This window comes from Podarcis filfolensis, assembly GCF_964270895.1.
Source record: "Podarcis filfolensis genome assembly, chromosome: 8".
In the NCBI taxonomy this organism is placed as follows: domain Eukaryota; kingdom Metazoa; phylum Chordata; class Lepidosauria; order Squamata; family Lacertidae; genus Podarcis; species Podarcis filfolensis.
Window position 1 is genome coordinate 51678102 of NC_139611.1, and position 27457 is coordinate 51705558.

The 27457-nt window shown below is 43.4% G+C and overlaps 1 protein-coding gene across 3 annotated transcripts in view; it reads left to right on the plus strand.

The window, feature by feature from the left end:
• Positions 1 to 27457, plus strand: part of GNAO1 (G protein subunit alpha o1) — a 178540-nt gene that overhangs the window by 136816 nt on the left and 14267 nt on the right. Inside the window, exons 7-8 of one of the 3 annotated variants that reach the window (XM_083624984.1) lie at positions 23565 to 23718; positions 24809 to 26942. The exons of 1 other annotated variant lie outside the window; for it this stretch is intronic. In XM_083624984.1, the coding sequence (XP_083481110.1) occupies positions 23565 to 23718; positions 24809 to 24996 (342 nt within the window). In that variant the 3' untranslated portion in view covers positions 24997 to 26942. Of the gene's footprint in view, positions 1 to 2790; positions 2945 to 5633; positions 5841 to 23564; positions 23719 to 24808; positions 26943 to 27457 lie in introns of those variants that run through there. One more of the 3 variants, XM_083624983.1, reaches the window with a different exon arrangement.

Here is a 27457-nt window from a genome sequence, read left to right on the forward strand (position 1 = left end):
AAAACACAGGCATTCCTCAAAATTCTCACTCCTCTGAATATTGCACTGCAGTTCTTCAACCAAGTAATACGTACAAAATGCATACACTATAAACAAAGTGTGCCATATATATACTAGTGAAAATAACACACAAAAATGCATTATATTCAAGAAAACTGCTTTGCAAAAATGAGCATATTAAGTAACCTTTTTTACAAAAATGTGTAAATCAGTAGGAAATTTGCACTAAAATAGTAATTAATTTTCATGAAGACTTAAAAAAACAATCTCAAACTGGTGTGGAATTGTGGAGAACTGGAGACTGTGGAAATGAGAACCTGAGAGGAGCAAATTAATGACTTGTCTGTGTAGCAACTTCAGAGAACCCACATTCCACATTGAAACATGTCAGAGATTATGTTGGAGTGGATTTCTGGGGTATGTTGTAGCACAAACAGTTCACATGGGCACTGGCTAAGCCTCCTGAACCTCACCGTTGCTGTTCTTGAACAGAGAGTAAACCTTAGAATGCACCCAAGACTAGGGCTGGAGAAGAATTTCCTTTGGTCAGCCTTGCAAAGTGAACTTTCCTAATCTTCCTGGACTAGTACACAGATCTGAATGTCATTATCCTTAGGATTTTGCAGCTCTTTGAATTTTATGATAATAGTTCTCTGCTTAAAATAATACCAAAATGCTTTTCAAAATACATATTTTAGAATACCTTTTAAAAAATATATACAGAAATTCATATTAAAATGCCTTTCTAAATATGAGCTTCTGTATGGATATTTTATTTTTTAAGAAATACTAATTTGCAGATTGCTGGGAAAACAGGACAGAATGGACATGACAGAATGGACATATGTGACAGTCAGCTGATCAGTCCATCCTGACCTGTATTCCCACAAAGCTATACATTGGATGGGTAAGCAAGATGTCTGTCAGGAAATTTTGTTCAGCATCGCTGGCCATCTTCTCATTGAGGAACGCCTGGAAAGCTTCCAAGGAACTCTGGCTCCCTGGAGCACAGTTTGGAAACCAATGCCTTGGTGACTGCAACTAAGAAACCACAGTCTAGCCCAGCGTTGCCCAACCTGGTACTCTCTGCACATTTCAAACAATAACTTCCATCCATCTCAGGCAGCACAGCCATTTTGGACGGCATCTCTCCCCCACCCCACCCCAGCCATCACCACCATTTGGACTTTTGTCAGCTCCAGCCGGCAGGTCTGAAGGAAAACAAAATGGGGACAGCCGGTCAAGTGATACTATGCAATCTTTTCAGGTTGGGTGGGGAGTCAGATACATTCCTGCAATTCCAAAGGCACTTCCATTAGCTATCCGGAACACATTTATGTCTATCCTCTTTCTTTTGTCGGTTATAATTTGTACCAGTCGTTTGCGGCGGGGAACTGCCACACTTTGAGGAGCTGCTGCCGATGTCAAACAGGAAAGCTCTCTGTTCTGTAACCTGCTTTGCCTTTTGATAACCCCTTGGCTCTTTGGGTTGGCTTCGACCTCCGTCGCGGCTGCTTCTCTCTGCTATTCCGTTTCCGGCCGGGAGAGGCGGCACAGCTCTCGCACCAAACTCCAGCAGGCCTCTACGCCATCACCACTTTTCCTCGGCCGTCTGATCTTTTCTAACCAAACAAAGGCCAAAATAATGAGATATTGAGAGACCCTCCAAATTTGGCAGGTATGAAGCTTCTCTTGAACCGAGAAAAAATAAAGAGTTGAAAGCAGCTGGAGGAACGGGACGCTGACAGGCTGACTTTGCTGTGAGCTCTTTCGGTATACACCAAACCCTGCAGCTTCTTAACCAATGCGGCAATTTTTATTTTACATCTTTTGTTTCACTTCATTATAATTATTATTCGTTGCATGAATTCCAACTAAAAAGCTGCCTTCCTTTTATTTGTGCATTTGTTATTGTGGCCTTGCCAAAAAAAAAAGACCCTTCCCAAAACCCAAATCTAATCTTTTTTTCTTAAAGGCATGATTTAACATCAGCAAGCTTCTCTGCTGATCAGTGTTTTGGTTGTTCTTAAGTATTCTATCTTCTGCCTTTCTTCCTTCACCGCTCTCTTTTTCTCCTTCAGTTCAGTTTCATTTATTATCGTTTTATTGTGATCTGCTTTTGATCAAACCATCTTCCAAAAAATTAAACAAATAAAGACTCACACTAAAAAGCATCAACTGGAGAATGTCAGTACTAAACGAAATAACAAGCTACTAAGACCAAAGCTCACGGCAAGGTCACTGCCAAAAAGATGTCGCCTTATGGTCTGCTTTCAACTCTCAATTAATTCAAGGATCTTACCAGTCCTTGGTTAATGTATTGACCAAATACGTGTCCCATACACACACCCCAATGAAATGATCAGCATTTTAACAAAGAATGTTCTAGAAAATCTGCATGACCCACACTTCGGTTTCGATCTCTGACCTTTTAAGGGCAGGAGTTGTTTACACCACCGCCACTTGCCATACATGCATGGTGCATGATGAAATTTAGCTGAGCTGGAATCTTGTAAAAAAAAAAAAAAAGATGTGCTATGCAAAATCGACAGCTCTGTAAAAGTAAAAACTGCTACAGTGCTACTAACTGTACTTCAGATCTATAGGGATTGCATCTCTTTATGTATGTATACACATTTCCCAGTATGTATACATTGATTTATTACATCCACTGTTGTCTGCTTCCTTTTGTGTTATTACCCCCCTTTATTATTAAATTTAGATGCTTCCCTATACATTGAAGGTGGTAGTAAAGCTCTTGCCTGACTTGCCATCTCCTTTGTGTTGCAGAACCGCATGCATGAGTCACTGAAGCTCTTCGATAGCATCTGTAACAACAAGTGGTTCACTGATACCTCCATCATTCTTTTCCTCAACAAGAAGGACATCTTTGAAGAGAAGATTAAGAAATCTGCATTGACTATCTGCTTTCCAGATTATACAGGTGAGAAAAATCTTCAATATATATATAAATATATATTAATAAAATATAATACAGGAAGAGTGCTTTGTGATTCAGAAACCCTTGCCCTGTAATTGATACCTTTATTTTGGCTGTTAAAAAAAAAAGCACTGCTCTCCTTAGTTCAGCAGTGAGATGAGGAGACTGTGGTCCTTCAGATGTTTCTGGAGCACAGCTCCCATCATCCCTGACCATTGACCATGCTGGCTGGAGATTGATAGAACCAGAAGTCCATCAACATCTGGAAGGTCACAGGATACCCACCCTTGTGTAAGCTCTGTGCTCCAAAAAACCCATAGGTTCTTATGGGAATTTGGGCGGTAGCTTAGCTAGCCTCAAAAATATTTGACCAATTTGTGGAGGATCAGTTGAGCCAGTGCTTTTTTTATTAAAAAAGGGGTACTCTCATTTTCCTACTCATATTGAAATACTGCCCCTCAATGAGGCCAAACTCAGATTCACAAAATGTTTAGGGGTATTCGTACCCCAGTCCCCCCCCCCCAGAAAAAAGAACTGAGTTGAGCCATGGGTGTTCCTCATGGTGGCTCCATGGAATCTACGCATTCAAAGGAAGTATATCTCTGAATTCCAGATACAGTGGAACCTTGGTTTTTGAGTGTCTCAGAAGCCAAACGCTTCGGAAGCTGGAAGCCGAAAACCCAGAAGTAATTGCTCCCGTTTTTGAATGCACCTCGGAAGTCACACGGCTTCCACTGCATATTTTTCTTTTTTCTCAAGGGTTTTTCCCAACTGCCCATTGCTCCTCAGTTTTCAAATGTTTCGGAAGTCAAACGGTCTTCTGGAACTGATTACGTTCTAACACCGAGGTTCCACTGTTCTAGTAACAAGCAGTAATGATAGGCCGTTGGGGGTTTTTTTATCCCCAAAAGTATTTGGCTGGCTGTTGCTGGACTAAATGGCTCTTGCTCTGATTAGGCAGGGCAGCTTTCTTAGGCGTTGTATGCTCACAGCACTGTGGGGAAGATGAGGAAGACTAAAGAGGGAGTGGCTCATGGTAATCAGACACAAAAGCTTTCATATCAAGGTTGCTCTGCTGGTGCAAAATTCATGTCACCAACATGAGCTGAGTTAGCTCCAGGTTTGCATGAGGAGGAGTTGGAAATAAGGAAACAGGCTGTGTTTGCACAAATGGTGAGCCAAGAAACTTGGCTTAAGAAATCACCACACATGAGAGCTACAGGCTGATGCATGTCATCCAAGCACTCCCATTTTGCTTCTCCCTGTTGCATGGGGGGAACTTTTTTCTGCCTGATGGCCACCTTCTCTTCTAAGTAGCCTTCTGAGGGCCACATGTCAGTGGTGAGTTAGGGTTAGAGGCAAATTGAACCTCCTGGTGGGCCAAGATTGGCCCCCAGGGTACAGGATCCACACCCCTGTTTTAAGGATGGATGTGCAGAAATGTGGTGTCAGCACCATAATGCTTCTTGATCTCAGTTATGACAATGATTACATTGTACTGATGACAATGGTGATAGTACCACAATGCTAAAGTTATTATTAATATGAATACATTAGCAATGATGATGGTGATGACATCCCATCAGCTTACATGACTGGTTATGTGGCAAAAAGGGAAATCCCTGCCCTCAGTGAAATTACAGTGTATTTCAGAGTGTGTTCCAGTAAACTCTGGGCTTCCTGGAGGCTTATTAGTGGTTGCTCTGTGAAAAGATGAGCAAGACAGGACATGTAGGAAGGCAGGATGTTCAATAATGTAGCATGCTTCTTCTCATAAATCGATTCAAATGCTGAGAGTGAGTGTAGGGGAACTCTGCTGAAAACCAGCCTCAAGGCTCCATGTTCAAATCTCACATCGTCTCTGAATTTGCTCAGCAGCTCTAAGTGAGCCACTATCCCCATCTGTAATATGGGCCTCGGTTACAGCCTTTTCATGAGAATTACCGGCAGGCAAGCTACACATTACATTATTTGTGTGCCTGCAGTCAAGGTGCTTTGGGTTTTATAAATTTTAAGTTGCAGTTGTGGGATGAAGTATGGGTGATTAGGATTAGGATGCTGGGGTGTAGGGGAAGCTTCCCCAACCCCTGTGAAAAATCCCTTCTCTCCCCACCCCCGGACCCTCACACCCCCACACAGGCCTACTGCTATCTCTGGGATGGAAACTTACACTGGCATTAACTGCAAGGAGTGGGGATTTTAATGAGGTCAAATCTATCTTCCCCCACAAAACTGCAAACCCAGTCCTAACCAGGCATTTCAGTAACTGCAATTTAAACTTGGAAAAATGAAGCATGTTCATTGCATTCACACAATTAACGTAACATGTTGTTTGGCTTCCAGATAACATATGTGAAGTGTTTTGAACACTGTATAGATGCTAAGGGTGACCATAAATTGCATCATCCAGAGCTCATCAGTATTACTAACTGAACTGAGGACTATAAAGCACAATTTGCACAGGGTGTGTGTGTTCTGTATGTGTGTGTGTGTGTGTGTGTGTGTGTGTGTGTGTGTAAAGAAGTTTGCTGCGAGTGTTGCAAAGACCCAAACTCTGGTTCTGCACAACTTCTATCCCCATTCCCACATGAGCTGGGTCCACCTCCAAGTGGAGTCAGCTTGAGTTGGGTGGGCTTTGTGTTGCGTTTCAGGACAACCTTGCTCCTGGCTTTCGTCTCTCTCTCTGTTGCAGGGCCCAGCTCTTTCACCGAAGCCGTGACTTACATCCAGTCCCAATACGAGAGCAAGAATAAGTCGTCCAGCAAAGAGATCTATTCACACATCACTTGTGCCACCGATACCAACAACATCCAGTTTGTCTTTGATGCTGTAACTGATGTCATCATTGCCAACAATTTGCGTGGCTGCGGACTGTATTAAAGCCCTCTTCTTTCCTTTCTTCTTTTCCCTTTCTTCTCTTCCTTCCTGTTCACCCATTGGGGAAGCAATCTTGTGGTCAGAACAACCAGTTTGTTCTCCATTCCCCCCTCTCAAATGTTAAGCCTACAACTGTTTTTGAGATGGGAGAGTCCAGTACCTACTTCAGTATTCATGCGGCGAAAAAAAAGATGTTGTGAAAGTAACACTGTCACTGTAAAGCTTTGCATTCACAGGACGGTTTTATCATGCACACATTGGGGGGCAGGGGGAGCGGGGAGGTAGCCTGTTGCCCCTTCTGAAATGAAGAGGAAGAGAAAGCAAAATGACCCTCTTTCCTGACTCTCCAAACAGAAGAAAATCCAGCACTCATTCCCCTTTCCCTTTCCCCTGCTTTTGAGAATGCTTTCATGGCATTCTCTGCCTTTCTCTTCATGCAACAGGAGCCAATATTGAAACTCATGTAAAGGAGGCTTCACTAAGGCCCTCAGTATATGTGTTTCAAGAGCCAAGTTGCTATCATTATTTCTTAAGAAGGCAATCCAAAGCCTTAAGTGTTTGACATTGAAGGGACAAACTTCAATGTACTGTGGCAGATGTGCGGATAAGATCTCCAGTGGGTTTCTTTAAAAAAGTGTTAGTGGCGACTTCCGAAGATGGAGGGGCTGATTTGGGATGGGACCAAGAGGACTGAAGCCTAGTTCTTTTTGTTCTTGTGTTTCAATTTTTCAGTTAAACCCCACACCACACCACCCCAAAAAAAGAAAAAACACTAAAGCTGACGTTTGATCTGTGAGGTAAAGCATACTGGTATCAGATATCTATATGTTTTGCTCCACGGAATAAATAGCAATTTTTTGGTGAAATGGCTCAGATTGAGCACCCCTTCAGAGCTGTGGTTTTTTGTTTTTGCCAGTGTCTTCTGCACCATGTCATGGACACTTGAATAGTGCATTAGTGGCAGATTTATAGTGGACAGTCTGCACATCGTTCTGCTTTATTAGTTGCTCTGCAATGCTTTGTGAGTGTTACCAACCCATTATTGTCACCCGGCAAGCCATTCTTGTACTGTAGTGCCAAAAAAAAAAAAAGTGTGGGAAGGGGCGGGGGAACTAGGAGCATTCGTGGTATGAAAACTTACAGGGTTTTAGCAGGAAGTGAGGAAGCATGGCACCCATTGCAAACAAAGCAATATGTCCACCCCTGAACTTTTGCAGAAACAAGCTATGTTGAAAGCAAGTTCATGTATAACTGCCTGAACCTTGATGAATGCTCATTGAAAAGGCTTCTCAGCCACATAAACACACAGGTACACACACACCTTATTTGCAGATCTCCCAGTATCACATTTGGTTTTGCCCAAAATACGTATTGGAGCATCATGAAATGTTGATTCTCCAAAGCAAGCCAATAGGGACCTCCCCACTTTCCATCTCCTTTTTCCTAGTTCCTTAAGAAGGTCAAATAATCTGGAGATACACTGAAACTCAAGTTTCTATTTCAAAATCAGATGGACAGGATTGTATGGCTTAGATTGAGGTCTGAGGGTTGGGGGGGGGGGACATGTTAGTTGCTTCCAAAATTAAAAATGGAATGCCTGAAGAAGTCATACTGAAGTGCCTCTTAATAGAACAGGTCCAAATATAAGTGTATAGTGGAATATAGTTGGTAATTGTGGAATAACCTAAGGTCATTTGATTATCAGGGTCCTTTGGTGAGAAAAGACAATAATGGCAAACACATTTCTCTGAGATTTTTTTGCCCCACCCCCACCGCCGTCACCACCTTTTTTTTTTTTTTTTTTTTTTTGCAAGCACAGCCACAAGGAAGACAGGCAAATGACAGTTGCTTATTATGGGATCAGTGTCCCTCAGAAATGCACTTTTTTTTTGCTTTGTTTTTGCATCAGAATGCAATCTCCCCACCCTCCATTTAACCTGCATTTGCCATTTCTGCTTAGAATCTGATAAACTAAAACACAAAACCTGTTGCAAATAACCCGTCTGTGATATTTCAATAACCTGCTTGCAAATTTCGCCCTTGCCTAGAAACTCCCAGCGTGGGCTGTGTTCTAGTGTGGATTCCAATGGTAGGGATCCTTCTCCACATTTCCTTCTGGGCAGCCTGGGGTGGGGCACATGCCACTGCTGGGGGCAGAGACGAAGGCAACAATGGGAGAAGCAACACTTGTTAATTTGACCTTTGTGCAATAGGCAAAGTTTCTGAAAATTCACCCACCCTTCTCTATCCTCCATCTAGGCATTCAAGAGGCATTGCCAAAGTTCAAGATTATATTCTAAGTGGGCCTGAACTTCCCCGTTCTTAATGTCCCCCACTCAGATGATAAGAAAACCCACATAAATCAGCCCTGGGAGATGTTGCAGAGTTCCCTCCAGGGAGCAGAGGTTCCTCTGCAGCAGTTTGCCTGAAGGTAGAAAGTTAGAAAACCCAGATCCAAATGCATCTACATTGCTAATAACAGTTTTTACCTCAGTCTTTTGAAAGTGTTCATCGTCGTTTCAAATCTTTGTGGTAGATTTGCTTTGCTTTGTTTCTATTTATAACCCTTTCCACAGTGTTGTGGGGCAGCTTGCTGATAAATTATTGTTTCTTAGACAGTCCTCAACTATTAATTGGTAAAAGTGCTTGTGAACCACCTTGTAGGAATTGTGTGGTTTCAGTTATGTGTGTTTACTCATCAGATTTATAGGAGGCGTGGGTTGTGTGGGTATGGGTGCATGCATGTTTGCAAGAGACAGATTCACACATTGTGTGCTTGACCCAGTATAGAGGCCCAGTGACAGCGGTGTTACTGCTAAATTCTGATGTGTCCAAAAATTCAGGCAGCTGTGTTGATCTATTGTATTATAACCGCCGCCGCCACCCCCCTGCCCCCCGTCATAGAACAGTGCACTCATTTCCATATTATTTGCGAATTGATTTTTTCTGGAAGCAGATGACACAGAAATTAGCACTAGGCTTGCAATATATTCTACTATAGTTCTGGGAGTGGCTTTTATGACATGTCAAAGCTCAAATATAATGTGTAAGTTAATAGTTAGGGGGAAATTGTGAAACAAAATAAACCACCATTTGAATGCAGGCACTGTGTCAGGGTATCATGCAGAGGCGAGGGGTTGAGGCCTACACACACACACACACACACACACACACATACATTTTCAAGGAGGGCCGGGCAGATCCTGTGTCTTCAGGTAGTTGCTGCTATCCTCAAGCCCCTTTTCCAGTGCCCTGATGAGTGCCAGGCAACCACGATTGCAATTGCCTTGAATGTCCCAGGGGGACGCTTCATTGCCCTGGTGCATTGTGGGCAAGGGTGAATGCCCAGAACCAGCCCTGCTTAGAGGGGTTGCACTTTTGCTTCAAGAGGGCCATAAGCATGGCAAATTACACAAGGAACATTGTGGTGTGACACACACTTCTGGCAATACCATTTCTTGGCAGCTTACTGGGAAGTGGGGGGCAGTGAGCCTAGTGCCTGGGCAGGCTTAAAATGAAGAAATAAGCAATCCAAGGATGGAATCAGGTCCAATGGAAGACAGAGTAGGATTTGATCCAGAGCAGAGAGGGGTCAGGTGCAAGACTTGGTGGAGCAGGTGGGCAAGAGACAGGGAGGCAGAGAAGCAAGATTGGGAGGAAGAAGGAAGGGTCAGGAACTCAAGGAAGGTCTTGTAGGAAGGGCTGAGCAAGGAGAAGAGGTCCAAGGACAGGCTGGTGGGTTTGGAAGTTGCAGGAGGTAGCATAAGGCACACTCAATGCACAAGTTAGTCCTCCCTGTTTGGGAGGGACAGGGTTGCAGAGACTGGCAGCAATTCTCCAGGGTTTCAAGCAGAGGAAATTCTCAGCGCTACCTGGAGATGCCATGGATTAAACTTGGAACCTTTGGCTTGAAAAGGAGATGCTCTGCCACTGAGCTGTGGCTCTTTCAGCTCCGCCTCATCCCAGAAGTTGCGCTTAGCTTTGCAGAAACCACTCTGGCATGCTTCCAAGTGTGTTCTCATTAAGGCTTCCCTCAGCCTTTCATGAAGCCTTCACCAAAGTTAGCCTTGGCATTCTCAACAAAGTTCGCAGTACCTGGTTGTTGGGGGGGGTAGGTTTCATTAAAGCAGATGTGTGCTCCCCAAATGAAAAAAGAACACATGCTAACGCCTGAAGGCAGTAACTGTACTGTAGATAGAATGGCAGTAGCTTAGAGGTGCAGCACCTGCTTTGCATGCCAGAAGACTCAGGTTCAATCCCCCGTGTCTCCCAGCAAGGCTGGAGAGCCACTGCCAGGCAGTACGGACCCTAATATGCTAGATAGGGCAGTGGTCCGACTTGGTGTAAGGAGCTCTCTAGGTTCCTATTTATCCCTCTTCAGTAGGCAGTGGTAGGTGGAGCCAGAGCCAATGGAGCTTTGCTCCATCCTTTCCCCCATATCTTTCCCTTTCCCCCCCTCTCTCTATTCCCTCCCTTGATCTCTCTCGTTCTCCTAGCACAGCAGGCTGCCAGGAGGCGGGACAGATTCTATTTCTGAACTGATTGCTTGCAGAGGGCTGGGAATTATTCTGAGGGCCGCATGTGGTCTTCAGAAATCCTGGGGCTGTAGTCAGCAAATTGTCCTGGGATCAAGGCTGACCCTCCTCCTTAGCAAGGTGATGCAGCAGAGTGAAACGAGGAGGTAGATGAAGGCAGGGAGTGAAACTTTCTAAAGGGTTGACCTCCACATAAGGATTTGGTACTTTCCTTCATGCACCAAAATGTCTTGAGCCATCATCGCTAGGGATCTCTAATGAAGAATTCTCAGCAGCCTCACCAAACTTCAGTTCCCAAGATTCCTTGAGGTTGAGCGAAGTTGTGGCCGTTAAAGTGGTATAAAGTCAATATGTCAATAGAGCAAGGGGCACCTTCAGTGATTTGTCTGTTGATTTTGGCGAAATCCTAATACGTTGGGATTAGTTTTTCATTAGATGAAGTTTTCATACACACACTCCAATGAGTCATCCACAAATTGTTCTTGCAGTGTTATACCAATGCCCATGTGGACTTTTCAATTTGGGTTTCCTCTGGCGTGTCAGATGCAGTTTCGGAATGATGTGTGGGTAGGTGAAGGTGACAGAAAGAGAGAAAACAAGAAATAGGAAAAGACCTCAGACTCAAATAGATGGGTAAAAGACATTGGGTCACAGCAACAATAGTTGCGTGGCAAGGTCCCGACCCCCCCCCCCCCAAGATTGAATAAGACACTTGACAACAGTGCTTTAGGTTAATGGGCTAAAAAAGGCTGCAACTTTAATGGTTACAGATTGTGAGTGGTATTGGCTTAGGCATTGGACCTAACCAACTATATCTGACTCCAGCCCGTCTGTGCGGAGTCTGGGAAGGGTTAACCACCGGTAGAGGGAGTCCTGCTGATGCACATCAACTAGGAGCTCCCCCAGGGCCACCAATAGGAGTCTTGCCTTAGGCCCTAGCCTCCCCAGGCTTCGGACAGGGCCACACCCCCAGAATCCTTTAACGGAATATCCTTCAATGTGCGGGGGAGGTGATGGTGCTACGTCCCCTCCTCTCTTCTCCAGCAATATTCCAATGCCAAACCTTACAAAGCTGTGACGATTTGCTACGAGGTAGGCGAAAAATTGCCCAATGCCAATTTGCCAAGTGGAAAAAGTCCTACCAGGCCCTCAACGGCAACCAACCGAAGTCCATAGCAAGGTCAAGAGATGAAAAAACCTAAAGGGCGGGAGGATGGGAAAACGGGAGCAGCTGGAAGCACGAAAAGGGGTGAGATTCCCGCTATGTCCTGCTTAAATCAAGCAGGCCACACACCCCAGAACAATCAGCTTGGTTGCCTGGGTGGTGATGCAGCTGGGAATCCCCCCCCCCCAATCCTGCAGGGCTGACCACACCCATGCGCACGTGAAGGGGTTGTGAGTGCCCACAACTCCACCTCCTCCTAAGGTGGAAGTGGCTTAACAAAGTTGAGCTGAAGCTAATTTGGACTGAAATGTGCATGCCTGATATATGAATGTGAAATTTCGAAATAGATGGGATGTTTACTCTGATGAGTGAATTCAAAAATACAAATTTTGAGATGGAATTGTTTACATTCGTTCTATAACTTTGTCTGGGAGCTCAAGTCCCTGTGTCATTATGGATTATTGGTAGCCGAAGGTGAGTAAGGCTTGAGAAGCCCTACATTTCACTGCCAAACCTTGTAGCAGGACACCAAAATGTGAGCATTAAAAGACGGGACTCAGTATCCCAAACCATAATGGGCCTTGAACCCATGGAGATGTGGGGAAGAACTCTTGGATTTCCTCATCCCACATTTTCAAAGCAAACTTATGGGGAATCCTAGTTGTGCTCATTTTTAAGAGCACAAAATCAGGTGGTAATTGTTAGTAAAGCAAATGTTGCCTGGAATATCCTGAGAACTCTTCTTTAATCTGCTATTGCCTTAATCTCATGGCAGTTGAACAGGACTTTGATCTCTCTCTCTGTCTTTCAAGAAGCAATATATTAGTTGCCCTTGTAAAGCTGTGCCACTACTAAAACCAGATGTGTGTCCGTGTGATTAATATAGTGCCAAATTTTCAACCCAAATTCCTCATGTTACAATGGCCCTCTAACAAGGACTGTTAACCACCAGTGGAGGCTGATCTATGAACGAGGGTGAACGAGGCAGTGCCCGCCTGCCCCCCACAGCCTCAGTCTGCCCTCAGCCAAGCTGCCTGCCTTTCTATTTGCAACCATTGGAACTGCTTGTCAGCTTCCCCCTCCTTAGTCTCAGTGTTGCCCTTGTAGAATTCAGCCGGGTGGAGGAGAATGGAGATAAAACTATAGTTGACCCCACCTGTCATTGCCTCTGGCGCCACCTACTGTTGACCTCCCTGCTTTACTCCCTACCATCTCAGTAGGCACCAACCACCTCTGGTAACCACAGCAATCATATTCATTCCACTCTGCTCTTCCTTTCCTCTTTTCCATCAGCAGAATAGAGCGCTGTGGTTCTTGAAATGGCAATAACATAACATTCAGTACCAAAGTAAATCCCTTTGTGGGGTCACTCAGAAAAAAACACCAGCTTGTTTATTTAGTGTTTATGCCTTTTCCAACATTAATGTGCCTGTGATGCTCAGATTATGGGTGTACACCTAGTCTGTGTTTTAAAGTAGTTGAAATTCTGCATCCAATAAATCCAATTTCTGTGCCAAGTTAAACTGGATACCACGATCTGTATGAATGATGTAAATTTAGCATATGTGCACAGTTTATTCTATTATTTTGCATAATGCTTCTTGGAGTCGTCTTTTTAACAACAAGGGAGGGGCAAAGACATTAAAGCCTTTAAAGTCATCACCCACGCATGTTCAAATTCAAGCATATTGTCACAGCCATAAGAACTAGAAACTTAGTGGTTTGTTTGTTTGTTTGTTTGTTTGTTTGTTTGTTTGTTTGAATGAAAGTTGAGATTGGTAAGAAGTTAGCAGAATGTCTGTATCTACCTTATATTCATGGATAGCAATTGCACAGCTGTTGTTGTGCAAATCTGACTGTGAATTCCTCCTGTGATATTGATGTCCCAATAATTATCCTCCGTCCAGATAAGCAAGAGGCCTTATGGGAGTTCAGGGACACATTCCAGCCAGGCAAGAAGGTGCAAAGTGAAGCTGAGGAGCGGTGTGGCCTGGAAAAAAAGGTGGTATGTCAGATGAAGCCTGGGGAGAGTCTTGAGGACCAGACTGAGAGGCCAGGAGAGCTGCTTTTGACACACACCCCTCAGGCCTAAGGTTCCCCACTGCTGCCTTATGAGTTAGCCACTTACCAGAGGACTGAAGCACCTTTCCTAGGAAAGGCTATGACCTGTGTGGCTTTTTTATTTAGAAAAATGGGGATGGGGGGGGGTGGATAAACATTAAAGAAAGATCTTAGCCATGGGGTGGTACTACTGGATAAAAACGAGTGGGGCCTGTATGAAATGTTGTATTGTATCCTTTCTCCTAAAAGAAAATTTTAGGGCCCCAACCAGCCATTATGGCAAAACAGAGCATCCCGTGATCACCCGTGCTTAGTGCTCACGATCATTCTTCATTGAGCTGCTTTCTGTTGCAGAGTTGCCACCTTAGTTTGTATTATTATTATTATTATTATTATTATTATTATTATTATACCTTGGGATTCCTCCAAGCATGCTGACACACATACATCCCTCTTGTTTCTCAGCAGCCTCATTTAACTACTGTCCTGTTGGCACATACCACCTGTGTTTGGTACTGGAAGGATAAAAAAAATGTTTTCATTGCCGTCTTGAACCACTGTTTTAATTCTGTTTCCAGCTGATTGCAGAAAAGAAAGTTTTGGCAGTATTCAAGGCCTTAGCATGGCAGTGACCAGCAATTTCCAAGCTGTGCTTTTTTTAAAAAAAAAAGCAAAACAAAACACTATTAAGTCTTCTTTAGGGGGAAGGCTGTTGAGAATAATTGTAGAATCTCTGCAGCCTTATAAACACCTTCTTCTTAGGTTAGATTGGAGCAGAGAGTTCCCAGTGTTAAAATCAATCATCCAATTCTAATAACATTGCTAAAACATAGGATTAGTATGATAAACCATAAGAAGTGCAGTAAAAAAAAAATCTAAGGCAAAACTGGAAAACAGGAGTTGTATGAATTGTCTAAAGACTTAGGGTTGTAGCCAACTCCAGAGCAATGCTACGTCAGGGCCTTGGAGGCATCGTTTTGCCATTGGCAGCTGCCTGACAAAGCTGTCTGCTGACGCCTGGTCTGCTCAGTTACGTTCACCTTAATGTGTGAAATTGAGATAGCACCACATCAGTAGTAATAGCAAGGTAATCCCTTTATTGAAACCCAGTGAATGGTCACAAAGGACAACTGTGCAGAGCAGTGCGCAATCTTCTGAATTTGCTCTTAACTCACCTTTCTTCAGTCCTGGAGCCCCAGGTGGGATACATGCAGTCACCCCCAAGCACTGCTTAGCTTCAGCAAGGTGGTGGCCTCATGTGTCCCCAGCAATTCTTAATCAGTCGGGAGGTGAAGCAAATCAAAACAAAACAAATCCTTTATGGGTCTATGCAGAAATAAACTGCATTGGGTTTAAGTATGTCTAGGATGGGGGCCAAAGAGCCTTTCTGAAGTCAAAAGCTCACTCATTCCTTTGTGACCTTTCTTCGGTTATCGTAACCAAGGGATCACCAAGCTGCAGCTTTTGGATTTCTTTTTATCTTTCTTTTTTAGTGAGCCAACTCAGCAACCTGCAGTTTTGATTATGACTTGGAGGAGCCTGATGCAGCAACCTTGTTGAAGCTAACCAAGCCTAGTTGTGGTTAGTGCCTAGATGCAAGATCTCCAATGTAACTTCCCTTGTGTTCCAGGGAAGCAGGGTGCTATATAAGTGAAATAGACTAGGGCCAGGGTCAACCCTACCACTAAACAGGGTGTGGCATCTGCCACAGGGACAGCCATGAGGTACTGAAGGACAGAGCTCTGTGTCATGAAGCCTGCCCTGTGTTCCCTAAGCTGCTTTCAAAGTGTGGTGGAAGAAACTGCTCCATCACCAGTGTTAAAGTTAGGGATGGATGAATCTGTCCATTTCTGTTCTCTTACGGTTGTCATTTTTTTCCCCATCTCAAATTCAGTTCTCCACATTTCTGCAGCAATTTGAGATTTAAAAAAACAAATCCTAATGAAAATTCATCAGCGCAGTACAAATTTATCCCAATATGTATATTTTTGTGTGCAGTTTTGACTAACACACACACACTTTTGCAAATGATTCCCCTAATATAATTGGTTTTTCATGTTATTTTCACCAATAGATGCATTTTTATGCATGTTTTCCCTGAAACTGTGCATTTTTAAAATATTTTTTGGTTGGAGAACTGAATCACAAAATTTGGAGACACGCCAATCTCTAAGAATATCCATGTTTCCAAACGCATATTGTTTCAGAAAGTGTGAATTAAATAGTTTCTCATTAAAATGCAAGCAAAATTGAATTCCTCCTCCACCCCTAGTTGCTCCTCTGGCTGCTAGTGACTCTCCAGGGTCCTTTTCAGAGAGAATGCTTACTCATCACCTGCTTCATGAGAAGCAGGTGAAATGCCAGGAACTTGGGATCTTTGGCATGCAGAGCAGGTGCCTGACTGCTGAGCTGGAGTCTCTGGGGCAGAGCAGCACTTTCCCTTTGGCAACAGAAGATGTGCCCAACCATTTTGATGTGTACCAAATGTGCACCGTGCCATTTGTGCACGTGGAAGCCTGTTTCTACATACACACATCTGCCTTGATGCATAGGGGGGGGTTGGCTGTGAACCCTAGGTTTTATGTGCAGCACATAAATAAGACTGCTGCAACTGCTGAAGAACTTGGGGCAGCCCCCCCCAACCCCGTCCCTCCCACTCTTCTGAGAATCCGTATGTTTTGCAGTGCCCCTACCATGGGTTTATGGTTCTGCATCTTAGTCTTAATTAGTTTATTTTGAAAGTCTCTCCCCGCCACCCCCCACCCAATACAGAGGATTTCCCTCTTACAACTATTTTCTTCTCTGTAGATTTGGTTCCGTTTTACAACCATCGTTTGCAAGATGACAGCCAGGGTAATAAAGTAGACGTGCGTGTTTTTCACACTACAGTTGTACCTTGGAAGTCGAACAGAATCTGTTCCGGAAGTCTGTTCAACTTCCAAAACATTCAGAAACCAAAAGTGCGGCTTCTGATTGGCTGCAGGAAGCTCCGGAACAGTCACTTCTGGGTTTGCGGTGTTCGGGAGCCAAAACGTTCAAGAACTAAGCTGTTCGAAAACCAATGTATGACTGTACATTGTTCTTCTCTTAGATTTTCCTTTGTGGCTTGGAGAGATTCTTGATACTCATTCATTCAGTCCTCACTCATTTATTTCACTATAGACTCCTCCAAAGAGGGAACCAAGGGTAGGGTAAGGAAGCTTTCTTAGCTTGAGGGACACATTCCTGTCTGAGGGGTCATGTGCCAAAGGTGTGGCCAGAGGCCAAAGTAGCCAGACTAACAGGTATGAGTCTTACCTTTCAGCCTATTCAAGCCACACATGCCAGAGATTTCCACTCTCACACACACACAATTTCCGTCCTTCATCCTGCCAAGCTAGAGACATTATATTAAGTCACACTCCAGCCGATCAAAAGCATTCAAAGAGAGTGTGTAGCAGGGCCAGTGACGGGTGTTTCCTGAGTGGAAGTGGGTGTGGCCTGGAGAGAGTATTGAGTGCTGGATGGAGAGGCCTAAGGTTCCCCATCCCTGATATAAACCCTTCAGGGTGCACTCTGGGTTGCACCTTGAAGCAGGTTTTCAAGCCAAGACTTCAGTCCCACTATCTGCAGATGCATTCCCTGTCAGAAAATCAGCCATGGCACCTATCAGTTGTTTGATGTGGGGGGAGGGCCTAAACTGGTGGATTGCCCAATTTTTGACCCTGGTTGCACACATGCACCCCTGGCAACAGTATTGGGGGATGACCCACATGCAAAGTTTGCAGACACAGTTCATCATCCAGTTAGGACAACATCCACCAACCTGGTCCACTCCAGATGCTTTGGACTACAACTCCCATTGTCTCCATCCAGCACTGCTATATGATGCTAGGGCTGATGGGAGTTGTAGTCCACAAAATCCAAAGGTTGGGGAAGGCTAGGCTAGCTATACACTTTAAAAAGCCTGCTTCTTGTCTGCGTGCATCACTAGATTGGCACAAACCATTTTGCCCTTGTCCTAATGTAACAATTCAGCTACATTCTTTAAACTTGCATTCCAACCATCTTTACACTTGGTCGTCATTGGCCTCCCACCCCTTTTTCCCCACAGTAGATTTTTTTTTTTTTAGGGAAATGCTTTAAATAAATAAATACAAGAATTTTGAAGGGCCCTTGATGCTTGCTAAATCCTACTTTTTCTTTGCTGGTTAGTTGCTGAATCTTGTTTTTAATTTTTTTGCACATTTGATTGTTCTGAACCATTATTAACTGTCATTTTGTATGGAGTGCGAATGACTGTCTGTTGATTTAATAGGTCTTTTGATTCTTATTGTAATAATTTATTGGCTGTCAGTAATGTATTTATTAGTTACCAAATGTTAATAAAATGCCAGCTCTTTTCTAGCGTTTGAGATATTTTATTGGGTTTTCCTCTTCTGAGAAAGCCTCAAGGAAATCGCAGAATGATTAACAGTTTTGTCTGTTATGGGTGAAAAGAGGTCCTGTTTCACATGGTGCATAGGTAAAACTAGAGAACGCCCATAACCAAGTTGTAGTGATGGCCACCCACATGGATGGTTTTAAAAGAGGATTAGACAAATTTGTGGCAGATAAGGCTATCAGTGGCTACTAGTGATGTTGATCTGCCTCCACTGCCAAGGGCAGTATGCTAAGAATCAGAAGAGGAGAGAGCACTGTGGCACTCAGGTCCTACTTATGGGCTTCCCATAGGCATCTCATTGACTGCTATGAGAACAACATGTAGGACTAGATGGGCCTTTGGCCTGATCCAACAGGGCTGTAAATATGTTTGTGAGTGGCATAATACATGTTTCTTCATAAGGAAATTTCTGCCCAGTGAGGATTCCTCCATGGTAAGTTGAATGTTTCATCCTTTTTGCACATTAAGTGGATGCATGGAGTAAGGAACTGGGTTGGTGACTGCTGTACTGAGTTGGTGACTCCCAATGACTACACTTTCAGCTAAAGTTCTGAACGAAGCCAATGGACATACATACTGTGTGTGCGTAGACACTCTCTGCACAGTAGCAAAACGATGGAATAAAGCTGCAACCCTAAGTACACTTACTTGGGACTCTGTTGACCACAGTGGAACTAACATTGGAGTTGAAAGGGCTGTATTGCAGGTGTTTTTTTGAAAGGGTTAGATCAGTGAGAACCAACATGATGCCCTCTAGATGGGATACCAACTCCCATCAGCCCCAACCAGCATGGCCAATGGTCAGGGATGGTCCAGCAACATTTGGGCAGCTCCATGTTGGCTATCCCTGGATTAGATTAATTACTGGATAGTGGCTGATGGGCAACACTGACTGGGGCTAATGGGAGTTGTAGCCCAAAATATCTAGAGGGCCGCATGTTGAAGAGACTTCTGTAGACAAGCTCTACATTCCTAAATCCTGCTCATGTAAATGCCTGCAAGGCTTCCCCCTTTCCTGCCATATTCTCCTCATTGCACCATCGCAAACCATTCTTCCAAAGGGGAGATTGCTTTGTGCCTGAAAGTCATTATCTTACACAAGATGCAGTCACCAGTCGGCCAACCTGCTTTTGTAACAAGCTCTTTTCCTACATAAGATCCCCAGCCATTAATACATGGTGGCACTCAAAACAAAGCAGGAAATTCTCTGTGTAACAAGTGTTATTTATAGGGTTTCTGGACAGTCAATTCCCAGTACACTATCTGAATCCCATTTCCTGGTTCTGACTTGGCAAATTGTTTTATGAGGTGGTTTGTGTTTGACTTTCGGCAGGTTTTAATAGCCAGAACTGTTGCAATGTACTCTTCTTCCAATTAATGCAGGGATGTTTAATTGCGATGCAGTAGGGAAGCCAAATGGCCCAGCTGTTCAAAGGAACAGGAGGTCAAAGAGGCCCTTTTAAAACTCTCTCTTGGGCTCAAACCTGACACAGACATGCTTCCCTTGAGGGCAATGCCTCTTTGAGAGCCAGCAAAGACTAACTTTAGGGTAGCCATGTGATTTGCAGACTTCTTTTTCCATCTGCTATGCACTAGAAGGTGTTGGTGCCAGCTTAGTTTAGGAAAATGATGAAAGTCTGTCCCGTCTATTTAGGAACATGTCATAGAAGGCAGATAGAGGCAGATACGATTCTGCATGGTATAGTTGCAGAAAGAATAAGGAGAAGTTTTGCTCCATCCCTCATAATACTAGAACTCAGGGCTGTCATCCAATGAAGCTGAATATTGGAAGATTCAGGACAGACAAAAGGAAGTATTCTCCGTCGCTAAACTATGGAATTTGCTCCCACAAGAAATAGCGATGGCCACTAACTTGCATGGCTTTAAAAGGGGATTAGACAAATTCATGATGGATAAGGTTATCAGTGGCTCTGAAAACCAGTTGCCAGGAATTACAGGTGAAGAAGAGTGCTGCTGCACTCCTGTCCTGCTTGTAGGCTTCCCAGAGGCATCTGGTTGGCCACTGTGAGAACAGATTGCTTGATTCGATACACCTTAGGCCTGATCTAGCAGGGCTCTTCTTATGTTCTGAAATTCCAAGAACAATATCCCTTTCATCTGATTCAGCAAGGCTTCTCTTATGGCTACAGGGCTTAAAGCCAATGTCCACCCCACAAGAGGTGACAGGCAGAGGGGAAGCTAGGAGCCAAAGAAGCCAAGTCAGGTATCTTGTGACTTCAAGGAGACAGGTACCTTTGGGTCAGGGTTGCCAGCTTTCTCAGTCAGCACCCGTAGCTGTTCCTTCAACAGCAGCACAGTGCGCACACATGAGCCGGGAGAACACTGAACAGCTTCACCTGTTGACTTCTGCACCTGAAGCTGCTGAAAGACACAGGTGCAGTAGATTAGTACATTAGGACTGTGCCAAAAAATATCCTGTGTCTTATCATAGAATCCTGCTGCCCTGTTCCCCATGATCACTGGGTTGGAAATAGGCACTCCATTCCTCCCTACCCCCTCATTTCCCAGACGCATACCAGAGACAAGTACACTCTCACACAGCCAGCTATTCAAAACCAACAGGTTTTCTATCAGTCAATGCCAAGAAACATCAAACTGGGAGATACCTGCTGTACAACAAGATCAGGCTTAAGCCACCCTCAGTTCTCACCTGGAACAAGTATTCACTCTCCATCACCCACCCAAGAAGAGCACAGTTCCATGCTATAAAGGACTCTCACTCCAGCAGTATGTGACCACTTCTCCTCTGGCTTAGTATATGCCCTCTCCTTCCCCAGCACTGATAACAGGGTGTGTTGATTTTGGGAAGTGTCCTTACTTGGCTGGAGAACTGCATTGTAGAATTCAGAGAAGTGTCAATTTTGAAGGTTGGCTCTATTTTGGTTTGTGTGTTATTTCAGAAAGTGTGAATTAAGTAGGTTCACCTCTAAATGTGAAGTTAATCAAATTTCTTTCCTATTTCTACTTGTTAGCCATCCTTCCCGTCATCAAATGTTTCAGTTAAAGCTCCAGGGAGACAGCATAACTTTCCCCCCAGAGCTTTTCTAAATCAGGAAGTGCAGGCAGCCAGGAAAGCTGTGAAGCACTAAGGAAATGTTTTGTGGAAATGCTGGGAAGGGGGACAAACAGCACCCATGGCCATCTTGTAACAATAAATTAAGTTCAACCCTTCATTCACCCAAACAATAAAGAAAGTCTAAAGATTCTCTCAAGTGCCCTGAAAAAGAATACGAAAAAATGGGAAACTCAAGAAGGACTTTTGGATGGTATTTAACTTACTTATTAACTGACATGAACAAGATAATAATGGAAACAGTTGATGGGTTTCTACTTTCTGCTGCAAAGACCATAAAGGGGTTTTGTTGATTTTATTTTGTCTTTGTTTGGTTCTGTCCTTATAAGTATCATATTTCTTAACTCAGTGTGCGTTGGAAATTGTATTAGTTTGGTGAATTAATTTATTTGTGCTGGGTCTGTGACCATATAAGAACATTTCTCTCGCTTTGGACGTGCATGTTTTATGCCAATCTGCATCATCTTTTTGGGAGATATGCAAGTGATGACACTAAGGCTTGGATGGGGAAAGTCAGGTGGTGACTGTGCTGCTGTGGTTTTTTGAGATGTAAATACTGATCAGCTTCAGTGTTATGTACTGGAACTCGAAGGGAGCTCCGTAACTGGGCCTCCAGCAAAATGCACTTTTGATCCTCGCTATAAAGATCTTCAGAAGGCTTTTAAAAGCTCATGTATTTTAAAGAGCAGCATTTCCTAATCTGGTGCCCTCTGTATGTTTTGAACTACAACTCCATCAGCTGACTTCGGTTGGTAGACGTGGTAGTCCAAAACCTAGGAAGGGCACCAGATTGGGGAAGATTTCAGTGGTTAATTTTTGTGTGTGAAATTCCTGAAAGCTATGGACCATTTTTTAAATGCTTTAGACTCTTTCTAAGATGCTATTTTATAACTTTTTATACATTTTTATACTTTTATACCATTATAAAGTATAAAAATGTATAAAAATTTATAAAATACTCTTATGCTTTAAAGTATTTTAGATTCTGATTATAAACTGGCTTGTGAGGATTATATCCTAAAAAGAAAGCCTAGAAATATTCTAAATAAAGGTATATGTCTCATAAGAGTCTTATATATATATATATATATATATATATATATATATATATATATATATATATATAGTTTTAAACCTGGGGAGGCAAGCCCTTGGGAACCAAGGTTTGGGAGTAAGAAGAGTCAAATTATTAGAGAAGATACTGATTAGAAATAGCTTTCTTGAAAGGCAGGATATCAGTCCCTCAGATAAACGAGGCCTGTTTGGGGCTGCATCTGTTTATAGAATAATTAGCGCTAGACATAGATCCAGATAATGGCTGACTTTTGTATTTCTTTGGACCAGGAGCTCTTGGAGCAACCTGAAAACTGTCCTAGCCTAAGTTTTAATGATTTCTGTGCAACACCTACACGCCATGTTGAGCCAGTCTGATGCTTCCAGACTGTCCCTGCTTTCAGGTGGGATCCAATCACACACTGGCAAATTCAGTTTTCTTTCTTTATAGCTGATTGGGTTGTTTTGCACAACAAACCTACTTCCCCCTTAGAGTGGGTTTTTGCGATAAGGAAAATGATGGTGAAGTGCCTTGGAAAGTGTACTGATAACCCTTCCTTTGACACAATCCCATCTAACCTCCCTGAAAACAAATCAGACTGAATGCTCATTAAATAGCCAACATCATCTAATCTCCTTGTAAACAAATCAGAATGAAACGGGACATTTTCCCATGTACCTCAGCAATATCTTTTCTCTGTCCTCTCCACCTAAGGCTCAGCCCTTTTTGTTTGTTTCTTTAACAACTAACCATCATGAAGGGTTCTAAGAGCTCATTGCTCTGAGGTGTTTTTGCTCAGCCTTCTCCGGCCGGCCTACTTGCCCTACAGGTGTGTCATACCCTCTAACATTTCTCCGATGAAAATAGGGATGTCCTAAGAAAAAGTGGGGCGGCTTCTGTAAATCCGGTACTGTCCCTGGACAACAGGGACACTAGGAGGGTCTGGTGTTTTGGACTACAAAATTCCTTTCAGCCCGAACATCATGCAGCCATCTTGGCTGGGGCTGATGGCTATTGTAGCCCAAAGCATCTGGAGGGCAGCAGGTTGGGAAAGGCTTTTTTTTTTAAGCTGATACTAATTGACAGATATGGCAACTGTTGTTTCTCTGTAATTCGCATGGGCATATCTTTACAAGAGAGCTTTGTCCAAATGACACAGAAAAGCTAGGTGGAGAATAGATGCTGAAGACATCATAACACCACCCGTTTTCTTGACTTCACTTCTTCATGATATGTAACTCTTTGGGTTTTCGGTACACGTGGATCTTTGACCATTTCTCAGTTGCTGGTTTGGTAACTATTCTCTTTCTCTAATCCTAACTTCCTGTTTCTTTCTCTGTTTCTCTCTCTCTCTCTCTCTCTCTCTCGTTCTTTGTCTTTCTTTTCTTCTCTTCCTATATGTGCCTTGCCATAGAACCGCATGCATGAGTCTCTAATGCTCTTCGATTCCATCTGTAACAACAAATTCTTCATTGACACCTCCATCATTCTCTTCCTCAACAAGAAAGACCTGTTTGGTGAGAAGATCAAGAAATCACCTCTGACCATCTGCTTCCCTGAATATACAGGTATGTAATGGCAGCGCCTGAGGTGCTCAAGATCCCAGCTGTGGAGCAAACGAAAAACAACAGACAGAGTCTGCTGGAACCCCAAGTGTAAACCAGGAGATATTTGATCCAGTCCTGCTTGAGAGATAACTCCCCTAGAAAACAGACTACATACTCTGGCTGATTGCCTTCCTGTTTTCTGCCCGAGGCATCAGCTGAGCTACCATGATGTCACAGAGAGTTGGCAGATTCTCATCAGTGGGAAGGAAGTGTCCGTCTGTGAGCAGAAAAAAAGCATCAGACTAATCACACAAGGCAGCTTCTGCCAGGCTGTGCCATTTCACAGGGCAAGTGGGGGGGGCTGCATGTTTGAAAGCCCCCCTCCCCAACATGAAATCCCTCCCAGTATTATTAATATATATCTTTAAAAACTAGCATGTCAAGAAAATGAGTGATCATTGAGCCTTAACACATACTAGGGGTGTGTGTGTGTGTGTGTGTGTGTGTGTGTTTCAAATATGCATTCAGATTAGGGAAAAATGGTTCAGATCCACCTAATCTAGTGGACTCACCTCAGATTGATCTGGAAGTGGATTTGGCAAACGAAGCTGCTTTCAGGAAAATAGCTCATTATATTCAGAGCCCAATTCCCAGATTAGCATTAGATCACATTTCCAGTAACTTTATTTCCCACATCCTTACGAATCCTACTTCTAGAATACCAGTGAGGAGAGGGCTCACTCACGAGTTCCCTTAGGCATCCGGTCGACCACTATGAGAACAGGAAGATCTGACCTTTTTGAGGCCGTTTCCGAAGTTCTAAGATCCGTATGCACAGAGGAGTATGTTTGGTTGATATTAGTCATCATTCCCATGAATAAATTTTGCTTGCAGTCCATTGAGAAGTCCTGCTTGCAGGCTTCCCATCTGGTTGGCCACTGTGAGAACAGGATGCTGGACTTGATAAGCATTTGACCTGACTGAGTAGTGAGGCTCTTCTCCTGTTCTTATTTTATAGCTACCATCTAAACTTGTGCTGAGTTTTGTATTTTTATAATGTTATTTTTTATTTTTTTAAATGTCTCCTGCCCCTTCCTCCCTCTCTATGCAGGTCCCAACACATACGAAGATGCTGCAGCCTATATCCAAGCACAATTTGAAAGCAAAAACCGCTCGCCCAACAAGGAGATTTACTGTCACATGACATGTGCGACAGACACGGGTAACATCCAGGTGGTATTCGATGCCGTCACCGACATCATCATTGCCAACAACCTCCGAGGCTGCGGCTTATACTGAGCCCTCTCCCTTTTCTCCATCCCATCCTGTATAGCAAGCAACTTATTTGGAAACAATCACAGCGAGAGGAAAATAAAATAAAATATTTGGAAAAAAAGGCAAAACAAAATATGAGTCTCTCTCACACACACACACGCAAACACAAACACAATAATAATAATAATATTAATAATGATGATGAATCATGCAAGTTGGTAAATAAAAAGGCATAATGAAAATTTTTATATAAAAACATTTTTTCCTTTTCCTTTTATTTATTTATTTTAGTTTGCCTCAAAAGAGTACTGGGTAGCACTGATGCCCCTGACATCACCTTAAATTCTCTTCCTTTCTGCTAAAGTAACGTTGCCTGCAAGCCTATACCTGTTGACTTGGGAGTAAGCCCCCATTGAAAGCAGCAGGACTTACCTCTGAGTAGACATGCATCGGATTGCACTAGTCATGGCAGGTAATTCATTGCAAAAGATGCTTTTGGAAAACAACAAGAAAGAAAAAAGACCATACTCTGATTTTTTCTAAACTCGCCGTCCACATAGCATAAGATACTACGTGAGTTTTAAAAGGAATCAACTTTCTTAAAAAAAGAAAAGAAAAAAGTGGTAATATTATTTTTTTAAGACTCCTTTGTGCATAGGGTGCTTTAGGGTATGAGCGGGGAAGGATGGCTTCCCCTGCCCAGTTCCTGTGGATTTTTTAAAAAGATGTACCACCATCTAAGTTGCTGCTGCACTGCATCACTTGCCACAGGGGCGCTGAGCTTTCAGGGATCCTCAGTTCCGTTCAGCTATGGAGTAGTTAAAACCTATTAAAAGGGGGGAAACTGAGGCGGAGCTTGCGGGGAGAAAGAAACAGAATAGGGTTAGAATAGAGGTGACAGGCCAGCACCCTTCGTTGACCATGTTTATATATATAATCCTTCAGGAGTATAAAGAAAGGGGCCTGCTTCTATCTCTGCTTCTTTAAACAAGCATGGGAGACGGGCAAAGGGAATTTCTATTAGCAATTTGAAAGTTGTACCTGAGATAGCATCCCTCCCACGCCCCGCAGGTCAGGTGGAAGAATTCCCCCTCTCTCACAAACAGTCCGTGCTCAAGCTCTTTATGAAGGAGATTTGGTGGGGAGAACATCCCCCACCCTTTATCGCAATTTAAGTACAGCTTTTATTTAGAGGATTACTCCTTTTCTAATATATTTGATTCCGGGTCTCCGTGCTCCCACCCACCCAATATTTATGTTCAGACCAGGCCTCCTGTGCCCCCCCCCAACTCTCCATTTCTGATTCTCCAGCGCGGATCCTCTTCACTAGTAGCATGAACTTTGAGCCTTTGTATAAAGACACGCAGCCTTCCATATCGCCTCGGTGTCTGATGTCCTGAATTTTTGGAATGGTGGCTGTGCACTTCTGTAGGTTTGCTGTGTAAAACCTGGTTTTAGACTAGTCTTTACATTTAGAACCTAAGACAAACAAAAAGAGAATTTTTAAATGATGATGATGATGAAAGGGTAAAGAAGAGAAATTAAAGATTTGACTTCCTTACGGATTTTGTTAAGAAAGAAAAGAACAGAAAGGTCTCTCCCCACCCCCGATTCCCCCCTTGCTTTATTTAAAACACACACACAAAACACAGAGATCTATAAATACACACACACACACACACAATGGCATTGTGAACCCATTCTAAGAGAGACATTTTCTATTGGACTTGGTTCCGGTTGCTTGTTGGCACTGGTAGGGTGAAACCTTTGAGCAAGCAGAAGTCTGACCCATACAAACCGCCATCTTAAATCTTGGCAGATTCTAATGGCCATTAAGACGCAGACCCCAACAACCTTTCATATAGAGGGTTGCCAGCTATCGGGGATCAGCCGAGAAAGTTCAGGAACAGCTTGCCCAGCCAACAAGACACCCTACATCTGTGGGGAATGCAGCAAAATAAAAAATAAAATAAAGCGGAGGAGTTATGGGCCTCCCAGTTTCCCTCTCCCGTTCTACTATTACAGGTGCTGCTTTTTGCTCAGGGGGGATGGGATAACGGAGGCAAGTCCCTTCCTTTGCCCTTGCATCTCACTCACCTTAGCCATGACCTTGTAGGTGGTAACATTTAGGTGCAAAAAGATTGTCAGCAACAGAATCCCAGTGGGAATTGTTAGTGGCTCTTTGTATTTTAATCGTTGCTGTACTAATTGTTGCCCGCTCCAGGAAAGCGTTCTCTCCCCAAAAGCCTCTTGTCTACACGATGATCCGACACACCTGTCTTCAGAGTGGGCCAGGCAAACAGAGAGGGATGTCTCTTTAACTTTCTCGTTTAATAATGATTCACTGTTCTGAATTGTCTCGTTCACTCTCTGGATTTGTATTTTTAAAAATAATAATAAGCACAGCTGTCTTTGGCCTCCCTAAATGCTCTTGTCTTTGACTTCTTTTCCCTTCTGAATGACACTGTGTTATGCATTACCAATG